At 31.7% G+C, this 15,813-nt stretch overlaps 1 protein-coding gene across 1 annotated transcript in view; it reads right to left on the bottom strand.

The window, feature by feature from the left end:
• Window positions 1-10,708: 10,708 nt before the first annotated feature.
• Window positions 10,709-15,813, bottom strand: part of LOC143080712 (NEDD4-like E3 ubiquitin-protein ligase WWP1) — a 30,331-nt gene continuing 25,226 nt past the window's right edge. The window contains exons 16-20 of the mRNA XM_076256708.1: window positions 14,534-14,674; window positions 13,273-13,393; window positions 12,462-12,566; window positions 11,857-11,953; window positions 10,709-11,397 (exon numbers count right to left, since the gene is read on the bottom strand). Of these exons, the coding sequence (XP_076112823.1) occupies window positions 11,225-11,397; window positions 11,857-11,953; window positions 12,462-12,566; window positions 13,273-13,393; window positions 14,534-14,674 (637 nt within the window). The 3' untranslated portion in view covers window positions 10,709-11,224. The remainder of the gene's footprint in view (window positions 11,398-11,856; window positions 11,954-12,461; window positions 12,567-13,272; window positions 13,394-14,533; window positions 14,675-15,813) is intronic.

Below are 15,813 nucleotides of genomic sequence, written 5' to 3' on the forward strand. Positions count from 1 at the left end.
ACTGATGGGTCTTTTGTAGACGAAACGCACGTCTGGCGTAAGTGTAAAATTTATTCCTGGTATCTATGATGAGTTTATTTACCAAAAGAAGCATAGAAGTAAAGGAGAAGAATAATTGTGGTCTGAGGCCAGAAACACGAAAACAATTGAATTTAACAGAAAGGAATCAAATATCGGATTTTTGGAAAAAGGGAGAGGGCTTTTGATACCTTTTATGAAAATCTCCATACATATTATCTTTTACAAAAAATCATCCTACAACAGTTCACAAGCTGTATATGCCCGCGATTTCGCGGGTGTGTTCTAGTATTTTTGAAAATAAAACAAATATATCCACAGAAGACCAAGGGACAAAGATTATCGGAAGACAGCAACAAGAGGATTTACAATGATTGTGTGTCGTTATACACGCGTTGTAAAACAGTTGTCACCACACTGTTCCTGCGATAGAACATCATTCAAATAGTTATCAAAAGTACCAGGATTATAATTTAGTCAAAGCTAAAACAAGGAAGAAAGAACAATACCCACAGAGTCTTCCGAGAGGGGGAAGATGAGATACATGCAATTGCGCAGGACCAAACGGTAACAGCTCAGCTTATCCAACGGACTTTGACTGGAACAACGGCTGAAATCAAGTGGCATTGTGGGAAGGTTTGCATGAACTTAAATGGTTTAACTTTAAAGATACATCAGATAAGAACTAATTATAAGTGCGGATCTGAGAAGCAACAGAGGAAACTCACAGTTAGCACTGATGAGACCAAGGAGGACCACAGACAGGAAGCACACTACATTGTTGGGGACCTTTTACCTAATGAAGCTACTTAGATCAACATTAAGGAGGAGCGATGGAGTCAAAACCAACAGAAAACAGCGACACTACCTTCAACAGATAGCAGGAAAGAAAAGATACAATGGCCAACAACAGATGCTAGGAGATGGGAGATAGTTGATGAAGACCTAGACAAGATATTAGATAACACGCTAACTGGAGATCTACAGAGGAAGATATCATCATTGTCAACAATTGTACATTAAGCAGAATGACAAGAACGATTTTGATTTAGTAACACCAAAACCAGATAAGGCACTCAGGGTAACACCAAAACCAGAGAATGCATGCACTTCGGATAACCTCAAAACCAGAGAAGGCACTCAGGGTAACACTCAAACCAGAGAAGCACTCAGGGTAACACCAAACATAACCGACGTCAACAAGAAATACACTCAGAACCGAAATAAACGATGTAACAAAGCAGTATAGAAGAGCAAATTTAACGAGGAGAAAAAAGAAGGGTTAAATGAGCTAATATCAATACTAAGGAAGAGATAAAACAATCTGCATACAGCAGAAAGAATCAGAAAAGCAAGGAGAGAAAGGGGAAAGAAGAGATCAATATGTGTTGCCAACCCATACAAGTTTACCAAAGCAACAATGGACGAAACAAAGGCGGGATCAGAAAAACTAAAAAGCAAAAAGAGGACGTAGGAAAACATCTAGCAGAGACACACAGCAACGAAATGCAGTGGGAACATCTAGGAAACTGCGAAAGGATAGAAAATGTGCCAGAACCAGAAATACCAATGAATAGCAAGGAACCATCATGGAAAGAACTGTCATATGTAGTGAAGAAATTTAGCTATATATATATATAGGTCTGCGTCATCACCAGGACCAAATTGTAATATACCATATAAGGTATATTACAATTTTCCAAAGATTTTGAAAACACATGTGGAGGCTACTAAAAGTGATGTGGAGGAAAGGGAAGATACCATCATGTTGGTAGAAAGCAGGGGGTGTTTTATTCTAAAAGAAGAAAAATCAGAAGACCCCATGCACATAATATCGAACAATCTTTCTAAATGTAGAAGGAAAGGTCGTTTTGTCTATCATAGATAGAATGAGGACATCATATATGACAGATAGCAACTATGTATACACTTCAGTACAGAGAGGCGTAGTACCAGGATTCTCAAGTTACATTGAACATACAAGTATCATTTCACAACTGATCCAAGACACCAAAGCGATCAAGAAAGATCTTACAATAGTGTGGTAGTGTGGTAAGATTCGCCCAACGCCTTTCGTCCGCACATGCTGATACAGGAGTCACTAGATCAGTACCATATTCCAAACCACTTCAAGCGAGTAATAAGAAGTTATCTCAGTGGTATTGAGCTCCGGTTTACAACCATATTCCAGACAACCTTAAGCCAGTAATAAAAAGTTATCTCAGTGGTATTGAGCTGCGGTTACAACAACATGGCAGAAACTACAAAAAAGGAATAGTTACTTGATGTACCATCTCAGTTATCTTTTTTTGTCATGGAAATGCATATGATTATAAATCTGGAGAGAGAGAAACTAGAGGCCCAAAACATCAACTAACATTAGGCAACCACCAAATAGAGGGTTCATGGACGATGTAACCATCACTACAGATGATACCTATGTCCAAGCTAGATGAGTATTAAAGGCCATGGACGAGACAGTTACATGGGCTATGATGGCTTTCAAGCCAAAGAAGTCAAGAGCTCTAATAATTATAAAATGGAAGAGCACATTCCAAGTTGAACTGAAGTTTCCATCGACAATTGACAATCCTACATGTATCAAGTGCTTAGAAAAATGGTATGCTGACTTGTTAAGTGACAAGAAAAATATCAGGAGAATCGAACAACATATTTCAGAGGGAATGAGGAACATCGACAAGACAGGTCTACCAGGAAAATTAAAAGCATTGATATACCAACATGGACTCCTGCCAAGGATATCATGGCCTATTATAATTATGTTATACGAAATTACATTGACAACAGCTTGAAAAACCATCAACAGACATATAATGAAATGGTTAAGTGTTACCAAGAGGTCTAGTGAAAAATGTCTGACGGGCACCAGGACCGTGCAAGGTACGGACATACCAAATATAGTTATCCTATTACTTATACTAGTAATAAGAAAGAATTCAACAATACAAAACATCTGAACTTTTTTCAAGTAGTCACTGAACCATAAAAATGAGGTCAAGGACATTGGACATTGGACTGACAGAAACTTCGTAATATGAGACATCTATATACAAAGTATGAAGCATCCAGGTATTCCACCTTCTAAAATATAAAGCTATTCATATGTCGAGCTTTCTGCGACAAAAATCGCAGGCTCGACAACATATATCAAAATCAAGTTTGTGAAGGAGAGGGAACTATATCGAAAAGTAAACAGAACACATCAGGAATATAAAATCAGGCGAGACATTGACAGTTGAAAGTTGTTTTATGAAAAAAGCTGCAATTTCCTGACATTGTAAAAACCAACCAGACATGGTACTTTGGTCTTCCAGTAGTAAACAAATAGCAATTATAGAGCTGAAGGTTCTCTAAGTGGAGGGATATGGCGAAGCCAATGAAAAAAAGAGGACACAGCATGATTGACTGTTGACAGAGTGCAGAAATAGAGGATGGCAGGCATGATACTTTTTTGTTGAGTTTCGCATGCAGTCAGTGTGGATGTTGTTTTCTGCAATAGGAGTGACAGGCCGGTATAATAGAGCAGCAATTCAGAAGCTGTACCAAGCAGCAGAGAAGTGTCTTCATGGATATGGATCAAGAGAGAGAGAGAGAGAGTAGTAGCTGGAAACCCACCACACATGCAGTAATTGATACCACTGTAATCCCCCATCCGGAGTGTAAAGAGCTATGGGTCGAAACACATGAGGACATTGATAATGTTTGCAGACGAAACGCGTGTCTGGCGTATTGAATTATAATTGTGGTACCTTTGATAACATTTTAACCCAATGGGTTGATGGCACTACTGGTGGACATTTCGTCCCCGAGGGTATCACCAGCCCAGTAGTTAGCACTTCGGTGTTGACATGAATATCAATTATATGGTCACTTTTTATAAATTTCCTGATTACAAAACTTTTATCCCAGTAGTATATTACCTTATCCGTATTTGGCACAAGTTTTTGGAATTTTGGGTCCTACATGCTCTTCAACTTAGTACTTGTTTGTCTTTTAACTGTTTTGATCTGAGCGTCACTGGCGAGTCTTATGTAGACAAAACGCGCGTCTAGCGTATTAAATTATAAGCCTGGTCCCTTTGATAACTATTTGCAGTAATCCACCAGTACTGTATGTAAGTAATCAAAACATCAATTTAATTTGAGTTTTGCAGAAGTTATTGAATTCTGACCATTTCTATTGTACTGTAAAAGACACCTTGTGTACACATCCTATCTTCTAAGGTTATATGTTTGAATGATTTTTTCTAAATCAAATGGCTTCTCGTTTAAGGTCATGTTTTTAATGTGAATAATTTCATACTGATTGGGATTGTCATCATGTTTAGTTGCCCACATTAAATTGAAAACCTTGTTAAACTGCTGTGGCAGTTGTTAGATTTTGATCATTTGGGCCTTTTGCATCATGACACTTTGTGACGCTACATCTTCTAGACAATGGGATTGGAAGCTTTGATACGATTTCTTTTATTGTGTAGTCAGGAAATGAATTGTGTCTTTTGTGTAGTTGACCATACAATATTGCCATTTTATGACATTTTTTGCAGTAGTTATGAGACTTCAACCATGTTTGGCTAACTAGCAGATTTCAAACCTTGTATGCTAGTTTTGCTGACCAACTGTCATTTTTCACAGTACACTTTTCATGAACTAATTTTGTAGGTCATCAAGTGCAGTTGACCATAGAATATCTGATTTTTATTTTTGTTGCACTAGTTTTAACTTGTGTTTTTTTTTTTACTTAGTTCACTTTTCTTGCATGTAATAAATGATTTGATGTGACAGCTTGTTTTAGGTGTATGAACAAATCTTTCAAAGAACCCCAAGGATTCAATTTTTGTTGAAATAAAACAAAGTTTAATTTTGGACCCCGATTTGGACCAACTTGAAAACTGGGCCCATAATCAAAAATCTAAGTACATGTTTAGATTCAGCATATCAAAGATCCCCAAAAATTCAATTTTTGTTAAATTCAAACTAAGTTTAATTTTGGACCCTTTGGACCTTAATGTAGACCAATTTGAAAACGGGACCAAAAATTAAGAATCTAGATAAACGGTTAGATTCGGCATATCAAAGAACCCCAATTATTCAATTTTTGATGAAATCAAACAAAGTTTAATTTTGGACCCTTTTTGGCCCCTAATTCCTAAATTGTTAAAACCAAAACTCCCAAAATCAATTCCAACCTTCCTTTTGTGTTTATAAACCTTGTGTTTAAATTTAGATTTCTATTTACTTATACTAAAGTTATTGTGCGAAAACCAAGAAAAATGCTTATTTGGGCCCTTTTTTGGCCCCTAATTCCTAAACTGTTGGGACCAAAACTCCCAAAATCAATCCCAACCTTCCTTTTGTGGTCATAAACCTTGTGTTTAAATTTCATAGATTTCTATTAACTTAAATTAAAGTTATAATGCGAAAACCAATGTGTCTTCGGACAACGACGACGCCAATATATGACCAAATATTTTTCAATTTTTGCGGTCGTATAAAAATTCCTCAACTTTGTAACTTATTCAGCCTTCCAGAAGATGTGGTATGATTGCCAATGAGACAATTCTCCACAAGAAACCAAATGACACAGAAATTAACAGCTATAGACCACTGTACAACATTCATCTTACAGAAAAGTATCCTTTTTCCCAACCATAAAACCAGGAGTCCATTTAAGGGATTTAATGGAGGTCTAGTAGGGCAGAGAAAAACATCCAATGTTAGATTTATAAAATATTTAATTTCAGTCTGTTTGAAAAAACTTAAGAATTTAACTTAGAATCACACATGAATAAATAATGATAAATCATGATGCCTATCCCAAGCAATGAAGAGAACATTACAAACAAGAAATCTATTCAAAGGCCATTATCTGTATGTCGTCTTGACACCTTTAGACATGTTAGACAATAACAATGTGCCAATCCCACCACACCTTATGTGTGATCTTACATATAGTTTGTTTACATAATTAAGCAATTTTAAAATACAACACCTGGTTTGTGACAAATTTCTACATTATCTGATTATATGTAATAATGTGAGGAGAAGTACATGAATACATTTCTGTCATTTTTCTTCTGAAATTCATCTTTTATCTAAATCTAAACCATAAAAAAAATCTGAAGAATGACAATTGTTTGTGCAGAGTGACAGTAAACATTTCTCCGATACTACCTTGATTAGGTAAAAACAACATTTCTACAAATCGTACCATTTGTTTATAACTATCTTTATAGAATAAAACGTTAAATACAGAAATACGTTTATTTTTGTAGTTTTTTAGTTTGGAAATAACGGAAAAAGATAAAGCTCAGACATCATCTTGCTCTCCTAATAAATACTACGAGATTTTAAGCGATGACCGAACCAATACTCAGGAAATAATTGAACATCTATCTGTTTATTACACTCATTCTTTTTAAACAATTAGCCACTTTACAGATTCATAAACAGATACAACAGTGGCTGTTCTTGTCGGTAGACTGATTATGCTATTGCAAATTAAAAAAAACACATGCATAGGGACTTTTAAAGAAACAAACAAATGAATAATTTTTGATAATTAAACAGACAATAATTTTATAAAAGACTGAAATATTACATCAATATTTTACATGTACATCTTTTATTTATCATAGCTTTCAAATGAATGTATTGTCGTTTCTCAGTTTATATAAAAACATCATTTATAAAATTTATATTTACAATAGAATGTTTAAGGTGTGACAGTACATATATTACTGATGAGTCTCATCATTGTCTTTTCTTCTTGGCATACCACTCAAATGTGAAATACAAACTTTCTGGCATGCTCGGTATTGTTGGATAAAACTTATATGCTAAGGAAATAGCCATCTCTGTATGAGGGTGTTCATGACAATACAACTTCATCAATTCTTCAAGCGATTTTGGGGATTTATCTTGATCATGTACCCTCAATCCATAAAAAATCCAAGAATGAATGAAGACTTCCTTACTTGTGTGAATTTTACAACCAAAATGAACCTATAGAGAGGAGTGTTATAAATTCAAAGTACCAACAGATCACACAACTATAGTAATAGTCTAAAACACCTATATTTATCCATATCATAATAACAAAAGCTCATTAAAAAAGAATAAAGTTCTTTATATATAGGTAGCTTTTAAAACAATTACTTTTAAAATAATTTATAATTACAATAATGGCTTTGCCTTCATATTTACTCAGCCATTAACATTATTTATTACCATTTAAGCATATCGTATGACAGAGGAGGCATTTATAAAATAGGAAAAATCATAAAACTTTTAAGATTTTTTTAATGGGGGAGAAGCAATTTCCAAAAAATGTGGCCTACTGATACATCAACCTAAAGCAGCAATATTAATAGTTGCCTTTCCTGAAGACAAACAATTGTTAATGGAATGGTCCAAAGCAGATTGTTATAAAGCTACGAAATGTTCTCCTGACAATAAAACAATACAGATCTGTCAGTTACTAAGACAAGGGCAGACAAATATAAGCAAAGATTTATGTATGCATGACTATAGCATCATTCAAATTTAAAATTTATAATAAATTATTCATGGTTATTTAAAGTATATAAAGTAAAGGAGAATAATTGAATGAATTTTAAAATGTTGTTTTTTCAGTAAATGTTGCATAACCAAGAAAGCACAATAAACATTTTAGTTTTTGAAAGTTTCAAATGAAATACTGTCTACAATATTTTCATGATAACTTCACATTAAACTGTAATATTTATACTGTTTCAACTGCCTTTTGGATGTTACAAGACACTGTATGTGAACTGTGTTTTTCAAGAGCAATGCAACATTTTACAAGAAAGAATAACCCTTCAAACTTCAAAATAACATTCATGATATTATGATATATACAATGATCAGATACAAGTATCTATTTACAAATCACAATTAAATACAACTGTTCATTCATGTATTACAATTCAGATGACATTTGAAGCACATCATTTCAACAAATGTAAAATGTGCAGACAACAAAGAAATTTCAGTTTTCCTGTTGTAAGAGAGAGCACATACATATCAAACTGCACATTTTCTAAGAGTAAATACAAATATATTTAAAATTTTCTTACTTAATGAAACTCAATTAAATTCGCTGACAAATGCAATTAATTTGTTTTATAAAAAAAAAGTTAGAAAATGACTTGATTTTAATTAGAAGCATAAGAATGTTAAAAGAAAATACAAAATTCATTAGAGGCAGAGGACAAATTAAATTCCCCCATAACATTAAGCCAATATCAAACATTTAAGTACATAAAACTGTACTCTACTCCAATAAATAATCTACACATGTAGTCAATGTACCCAAGCAAGAAAGGAACACAAACCATTGCATGTTAGTAATAAAGTTCTGTACCTATATAAGAAATGAGATTGTATTTAGTGGTCTCAGTTTGGAGGATTTCCTAAATATTTGATGTTAATAAATATTGGGTAGATCTTATTATAGTTATCCATCTGTCAAACCTCAACTGTAATGCATCACAACAATCTTGACAATGCCATTCACCCAACAACGTTTTTATTTTTCCTTTTCCAAATGTCAACTTCATTAACAAGTTTCACCTCTTTATACAAACAAAATCATAGTGTTCATGTGCTCTAATGAAACATTACCACAGCTCACTAGTTTTAACAATTGTGTAGTAACATTACAATAAATCTGTGAATCAACAACTATTGGTAAAATATTTTGTATGAAATGTTTTTGTATTCCTTTCCTGTTAAGGTTATGCCCATGAAATCTCTATCACAAACTAAGCATGATATGTGGGAACAAAGAAAATCAATCATATCCTAAATCTAAAACAAAATCATAACCTCAATTAGTTCGTTATGTTGGAAGATGTCAAATTTTCTGGAGTATTTATTTAATGAATATACAAATCAATTTGCACTCATTACAAGCATCTTGTTAGTTATGCCGAGACACAAGGAAGTAGGTCATAGAATAATCAATTTGTATTTCTACCTATTTTGTTTCAACAGAGTGTTGTTACATGCTGTTTACTTCTCTGAACAAATATTTATTATAACTTCAACTGTCAAGTTTTAAATTCTCCATATTGTTGCACATTTGTGTATTTGAAGTAAAATTTGAGAAAAACACAACAAAACTCCATACAACATATGCTAATTCAGAATTAAAATGTAAACAACCAAAGCAACTTCATGCATTAAAATAAGCCAATTAAACATGCAATAATGCAAAATAATGGGTAAATTTATCATATAAAAGGTAGTTTTATGTTGCCAAAAACTTATAATTGACAAAAGTCTTTTGGACTATAAATAGGTGTAATTCTTTTCATAAATCTATTATTTATTTTCTACATGATCTCATACTGACAGACGTCACATCCTCATTCAGATAACATTCATGCAAAGAACAAAACAATGAAACACACCTAGTACAACTTAAAAGAAGAGTAAATTACACAGTTTTCTAAGCTTTCTTTATGTAGTTTTAAAAAGCTATGTACAATATATGTATATATATATTTTTTAAACAACAACATAACAAAACAAAACCTATCTGACTTCAACTAAACTAACTTACTAATAAAATCATGAATCTGTTAATGCAGTAATTATGTTTTTTTCCCCAGTTCTAGTTCTATACAGTTCATGTATACTACAAATTTCAATCAAACATTTGATTTTTATCTTTTTTTCATATTGATCTCAGAATTCAGACATGTATAAAAGTTGAAAATCTATACCATTGAGAATGTGAAATTTTATTAGAAATTATAATTTTTCTCTGTTCTAAATTTTATGTCAACAAAAATAATTAATAATACATAAATACAAAGTTCTGGAAATGATTCCTTTATCGATAACTACAAAAATGTCATGCAACTTACATAATTCTTCAAACAAAATTGAAAGAAAAGAAAAAAATTAACTATGATTGAGGAGTAAAAGTGCACTATATCATAGATCTGTCATGCAAAGGTTTTCTACGTCTTTACATAATCATTGTCAACGGCTGTGTTCAATTATACAACAAAATCAGATGATGCAATTCAAAAATTTATTTGGAAAAAAGACTTTCTTAATCTTTGGAAAATCTCAATTAAAATATAACATTTTAGCAGCAAGTCTGCCCATGGAGACTGAAACCCCAATTAAAAGCATGCAACACCATATTTACATAGTAAAACAAATTTGATCATGATCTGACTAGCTGTTCTGTATAGTTGAAGTTAGATAAGACAACAATAATTAACAATTAAGATCACAGAAATGTAGAGGTTACAACCATTATCATGATTATTCCACCAATCAGAATCATTTAGAACTAGTATCCCACAATTCTCTATAATTTTTTTTACTACTTTCTGTTTCTATTTTTATATCAATTATTAATTAAAAGAAATAAAACATGGGATAATTTTTGCAAATTAACTGGTTCAAGCACTTGGAAAAGGCACCTTGTAAATACTTGTTAATGAAATGAAATAAAATTTTAATATTACCTGAGAGAAAGAATCAGCAGTTAATAAAGGAAGTCACAATATATAAAGCCTGATGAGACTTACAAAACTAGCTCCTTTAATTTTAATCAGAAACCGCGAGGAAAGGCTTACAAGCAAACCAGTTTGAGTTTAGCAAGTACATAATTGTGACAAAGCAGTACTAAACAATCCTAATTAGCAGAATAATATGAATAATCTGATATTTCTACCAAATCAGACTATATTTCCTTGTATTTTTACAACCAAGATCAACCATACAATATTATCCTAAAGCTCAGTAGAAATATTAGGATTTGAACAACACAGGTTAACTACAACAAAATATGAAATATACAAATTGTATGTTTATTATTAACCCCAAAAGAAAAGTGTGAAAACATCCATTCTGAATTGCTCAGCTTTTTCTCTATGTTAATTTAAGTTATATCAAATTGTCAAAAGAATAGTTTTCAAAGTTGAAAAAAACCCAAATCAATTGAATTTATAAACTAAATGCCACATAAATCACAGAGAACTGTTTACTATACTATAGAAATAAGTCTTATTTAAGGTACACATATGGAATCATACAACTACTATGCACAGAAATACAAGAAAATAGGTCTTTGGTTTTTGGCTTGTGCCTCTAACATTAAATTGTTTACAATGTTTAAGAAAGACTATGAGTTCCTTTTCTCATTCTTGTCCAAATCCTTCAGTTTCTTCTATTGCTAGTGTCAATTTTTCTACTAATTGTTCGTAACTTCTGTATGGAGGAAGATCCAGCCGATTGAAACATGTATGACTTCTAGGTAGCCATGTTTCCTTTCCTACTTTCTCTATACAAAATCTCTGTGGTCCATTGCTCCCTACAAAAGTAATCAGTTTGTGTTTTTATACTTTTCTTTACTGAATGCTTTGCTTAAATTGCAGTTAGTTATATTAATAAAATAGAGAATGGAAATGGGGAATATGTCAAATTGACCATTGAACAGATAACTGTATTAAAATTGGAAATCAGTAGTTTCACAGAATCTTAATAAAGTAATGGACAATAAAACCTTTAACAACTAAATATATTTGCTTTTGTTTTTACAAACTTGACCTTAATGCATTTGTATAAACTTAATGTGCATGCGATAAGATTTGTCGTAAAACATAAATGTGGTAAATCAAAATAAACATGGAAATGTTAATAACAAGATCAGAACCAAATTTTCAATTATAAAAGCTTTGTTGTTGTTTGTAATTTTCCTTTAATAGAATTTTTTCTTTTACTATTTAAAATATACATTTTCATTCATTTGAATCTTATACTGGTTCCTTACCCATTAGTTCCATAAATCCACCAACAGGAAGTCGACAGGTACCAGTTACAAATTGTAATAACCTGGTTCTCTTTTCGTTGTCAATTTCTCTCACGAACTAAAATTTAAAAAAAATACATAGTGAAATCTGAAAAATATTGGTGGAGGTAATTAAAGCAATATATAGTTTATTTATTCCTTAAATTCTAACAATTCTGGAAAAAATGTGACAAAACCTTATCACATAGAACAAATATTCAATGCTTAATGTCAAGTACTTGTCTCCCTTTGAATGCAAGGAAATCTAAAACAAGACAACATTTATCAAGTTACAAATCAGTTTAACTTAGCTTCTTACTTCAAACTTGAAAAATAGTAGTACACATTTTTACATGTATTTGTTGCTTATTAGTTAGCCCAGTTAATTATTTTTTAGGATTTGTTTTTATTGGTTTTTTTTTGTGATGGCGTCTTCAGTTTGATTTCAACATCGAGTTTGAATATTCTTTATGTATCTTTTGCTTCTCTTTCACACAATTCAACACAATTTATTTTCAATTTATCAATGAATCCTAAGGATTCCAGGTTTCTATTACAATCTTTCAATGTTGTTCAGAATACTTTACCTTCCAGAACCACATAATCTGTTTACTGTTTCTTTGATAATGTCTGTATATTGCGCTCCTCTCCCAATCATCAACATCAATTTCCTGCATACCACACAACATCAACTGAAAGCAATAGAAATGGTGATGATTTCTATAAGTCAGAGGACCTAAGTAAGATTATCTTTGTTTGAAATATTTTGTTGATCTTCTAATCAATAAATTATATTTTAAATACAAATATCATGAAACAACAGGTGCCATATATACTAACACTCTAGTTTATTGTTTGGCTTAAGTTTTAGAAAGTTCTCACTTAATAATGAATGGAGTACTATGTTTCTAGTTATTTGACCTCTACTTCATGGTTAACAAACTTAAAGCAAAACTTTGTTCTGATAAACAATCATTGAACCTGTAGATGAAGGGACACATACAGAGCATAACATTTATTGCCCTCTACTAAAACTAGCAAATTAGAAAAAAAATTTAATACCTTTTTTTTAACACAACTAATGACATAATTTAGTGTCATCACACAATTGTTCATGTTTTTTCGGTTATCATAAATCACAGATATATTGATATGCCTACAGAATCTCAAATCCAACAAAAAGTTAATAAGTTTTTGGTTGCATCACAAATAAACAGAAATAAATCAATTTATCCTTATCTAATGCAAAGACGACATTTTTTAAATGAAAACGTGTAATTCAAGTCCAACAAAAAATTTTGGGTTGCATCACCAATAGACAGAAATTAATCAATTTATCCTTATTAAGAAGGCAAAGACTTGATATTTTTTTTATAGAAAATATTTAATTGTTTCTACCTCTAATTCTCTTTCATCAAAATATTGTAACCATTGTAATGGCACAACTTCACTGAACCCTTCCAGGAATGCTTTAGTCTGTTCTTCTACACCACGTGCAAATCTCCATTGGGTCATAAGGCTGAAAATAATACAGGTTCATCATAGACAGAAATAAAAGGCCTATAGGTAAACTAATAATATAATAACCTGATATAAATATATATATTTAAATGATAAACTCTTATTAATTCACGTCTAAAACAGCACATTTCAAAGAGGGGACATGACTTCCTTAACAGCACCTCTTCTGAAACCTGAGAATGGATTTTATTCAAAATTTGAAGAAAAAAATGTAATAATTCTTTTTTTCTTATTTATCAGAATGATTTTGAAGTATCCTATATCAAATTATGAACTTTGCTATTTCTATATACGATATGCCTGATTTCTATGTACATGAAAAGATAAATGGGGAAAAAAGTACCTATCATTACTAACAGTCCATATCTAATAATTACATTTCTATTAAACACTTGTTTTAAATTACACATGAATAAATCACATAAATCCATGTACTAATGACATATTAATTATGTAATATTGATAAATCAATGATGTCATTTTTTGCTACATTAACACATGTAACAATATAATTTAAAAAAAAGTAAATGATTTTTAATAAATTTAAAATTTAAATGCATTTGTTGTGTAAAGTTTCCATATCATGCAGTAAATATTTAATGCATAGCTTGGGAGTTTCAATGAATAATCAATTAAGCTTGAAAGCACTGTAAATTTCTGCTGAATCATTAAATTACTATAAAAATTATACAGCAGAAGAATCTGTCAAATATATCTTTTACTTGGTGTAAACAATATTTCATTATGAATTATACAAGTCCATTTCATATACACATTCACAAAAAAGATTTACAAACCAGCAACAAGTGTCTCCTTATAAAATATACATAAATCATAGTTTACATTGTCAACAACACACAAAAAAATCTGTAAAACTTCATTTTTCATAACAAATCAAATGTAGCAACATGCATAATTCAGTTTTAAAATGACAACACTTCATAAGCCTATATGGTTGGGTGAAATATAATTGAGCATAACTTTTGTATATTATTTTATGTCAATTCACATTGCATTTAAATAAATTATTCATTCATATATAGCTGGCTGGGGATAACCTGTTATTCCGTACAAAATCTGCCTTTCAAAAGGCAATATTATTTAGAAAATATTATTGGTTTCCTTAACATTTACTTACTTAATATATTCCTCTTTGTTTTCTTCTGTTACTTTAATGTCTGCACCTCCCTCCTTTAATTCATGCTGGTCAATTTTACCCAGAATTTCAAAGTCAGCACAGAAATACATCTCTAATCCACATTCTTCAATATCGTTATCTCTGAAAATATACATTTTTTGCTCATATTAGTCTACTGTTTTCAATTCACATAATGTTGAACTCAAAAGATGCATGAGAATTCTCATGTCAAACTGTTAGGGTCCAATCAGTTCCCATTATGTTAAAACTCTGCTACTCCGAGATGAGTCACATCATGTCAAGGCATAAATTCTGAAATTTTCCCGATTAGGTCTGAACTTTTATCCTTATATTGCCTTATTAGATATAAGATGTGGTTTGAGTGCCAATGAGACAACTCTCCATCCAAGTAACAATTTATAAAAGTAAACCATCATAGGTCAAAGAAGTCTTCAACACAGAGCCTTACAGCAAGCTATAAAGGGGCCCCAAAAATGACTAGTGTACAACCATTCAAACGGGACAACCAACATTCTAATCTATATAACTAGAGGCTCTAAAGAGCCTGTGTCGCTCACCTTGGTCTATGTGAATATCAAAGGAAGCAGATGGATTCATCATGTTCATGACAAAATTGTGTTTTGGTGATGGTGATGTGTTTGTACATCTTACTTTACTGAACATTCTTGCTGCTTAAAATTATCTCTATCTATAATGAACTTAGCCCATTAGTTTCAGTGGAAAATGTTAGTAAAAATTTACAAATTTTATGAAAATTGTTAAAAACTGACTATAAAGAACAATAACTCCTAAGGGGGTCAATTGACCATTTCGGTCATGTTGACTTATTTGTAAATCTTACTTTGCTGAACATTATTGTTGTTTACAGTTTATCTCTATCAATAATAATATTCAAGATAATGACCAAAAACAGCAAAATTTCCTTAAAACTAACAATTCAGGGTCAGCAACCCAACAACGGGTTGTCCGATTCATCTAAAAATTTCAGAGCAGATAAATGTTGACCTGATAAACAATTTTACCCCATGTCAGATTTGCTCTAAATGCTTTGGGTTTTGAGTTATAAGCCAAAAACTGCATTTTACCCCATGCTCTATTTTTAGCCATGGTGGCCATCTTGGTTGGATGGCCGGGTCATCGGACACATTTTTCAAACTACTAACCCAAAAGATGATTGTGGCAAAGTTTGGATTAATTTGGCCCAGTAGTTTCAGAGGAGAAGATTTTTGTAAAAGATTACTAAGATTTACGAAAAATGG

This window comes from Mytilus galloprovincialis, chromosome 6, assembly GCF_965363235.1.
Source record: "Mytilus galloprovincialis chromosome 6, xbMytGall1.hap1.1, whole genome shotgun sequence".
Taxonomy (NCBI): domain Eukaryota; kingdom Metazoa; phylum Mollusca; class Bivalvia; order Mytilida; family Mytilidae; genus Mytilus; species Mytilus galloprovincialis.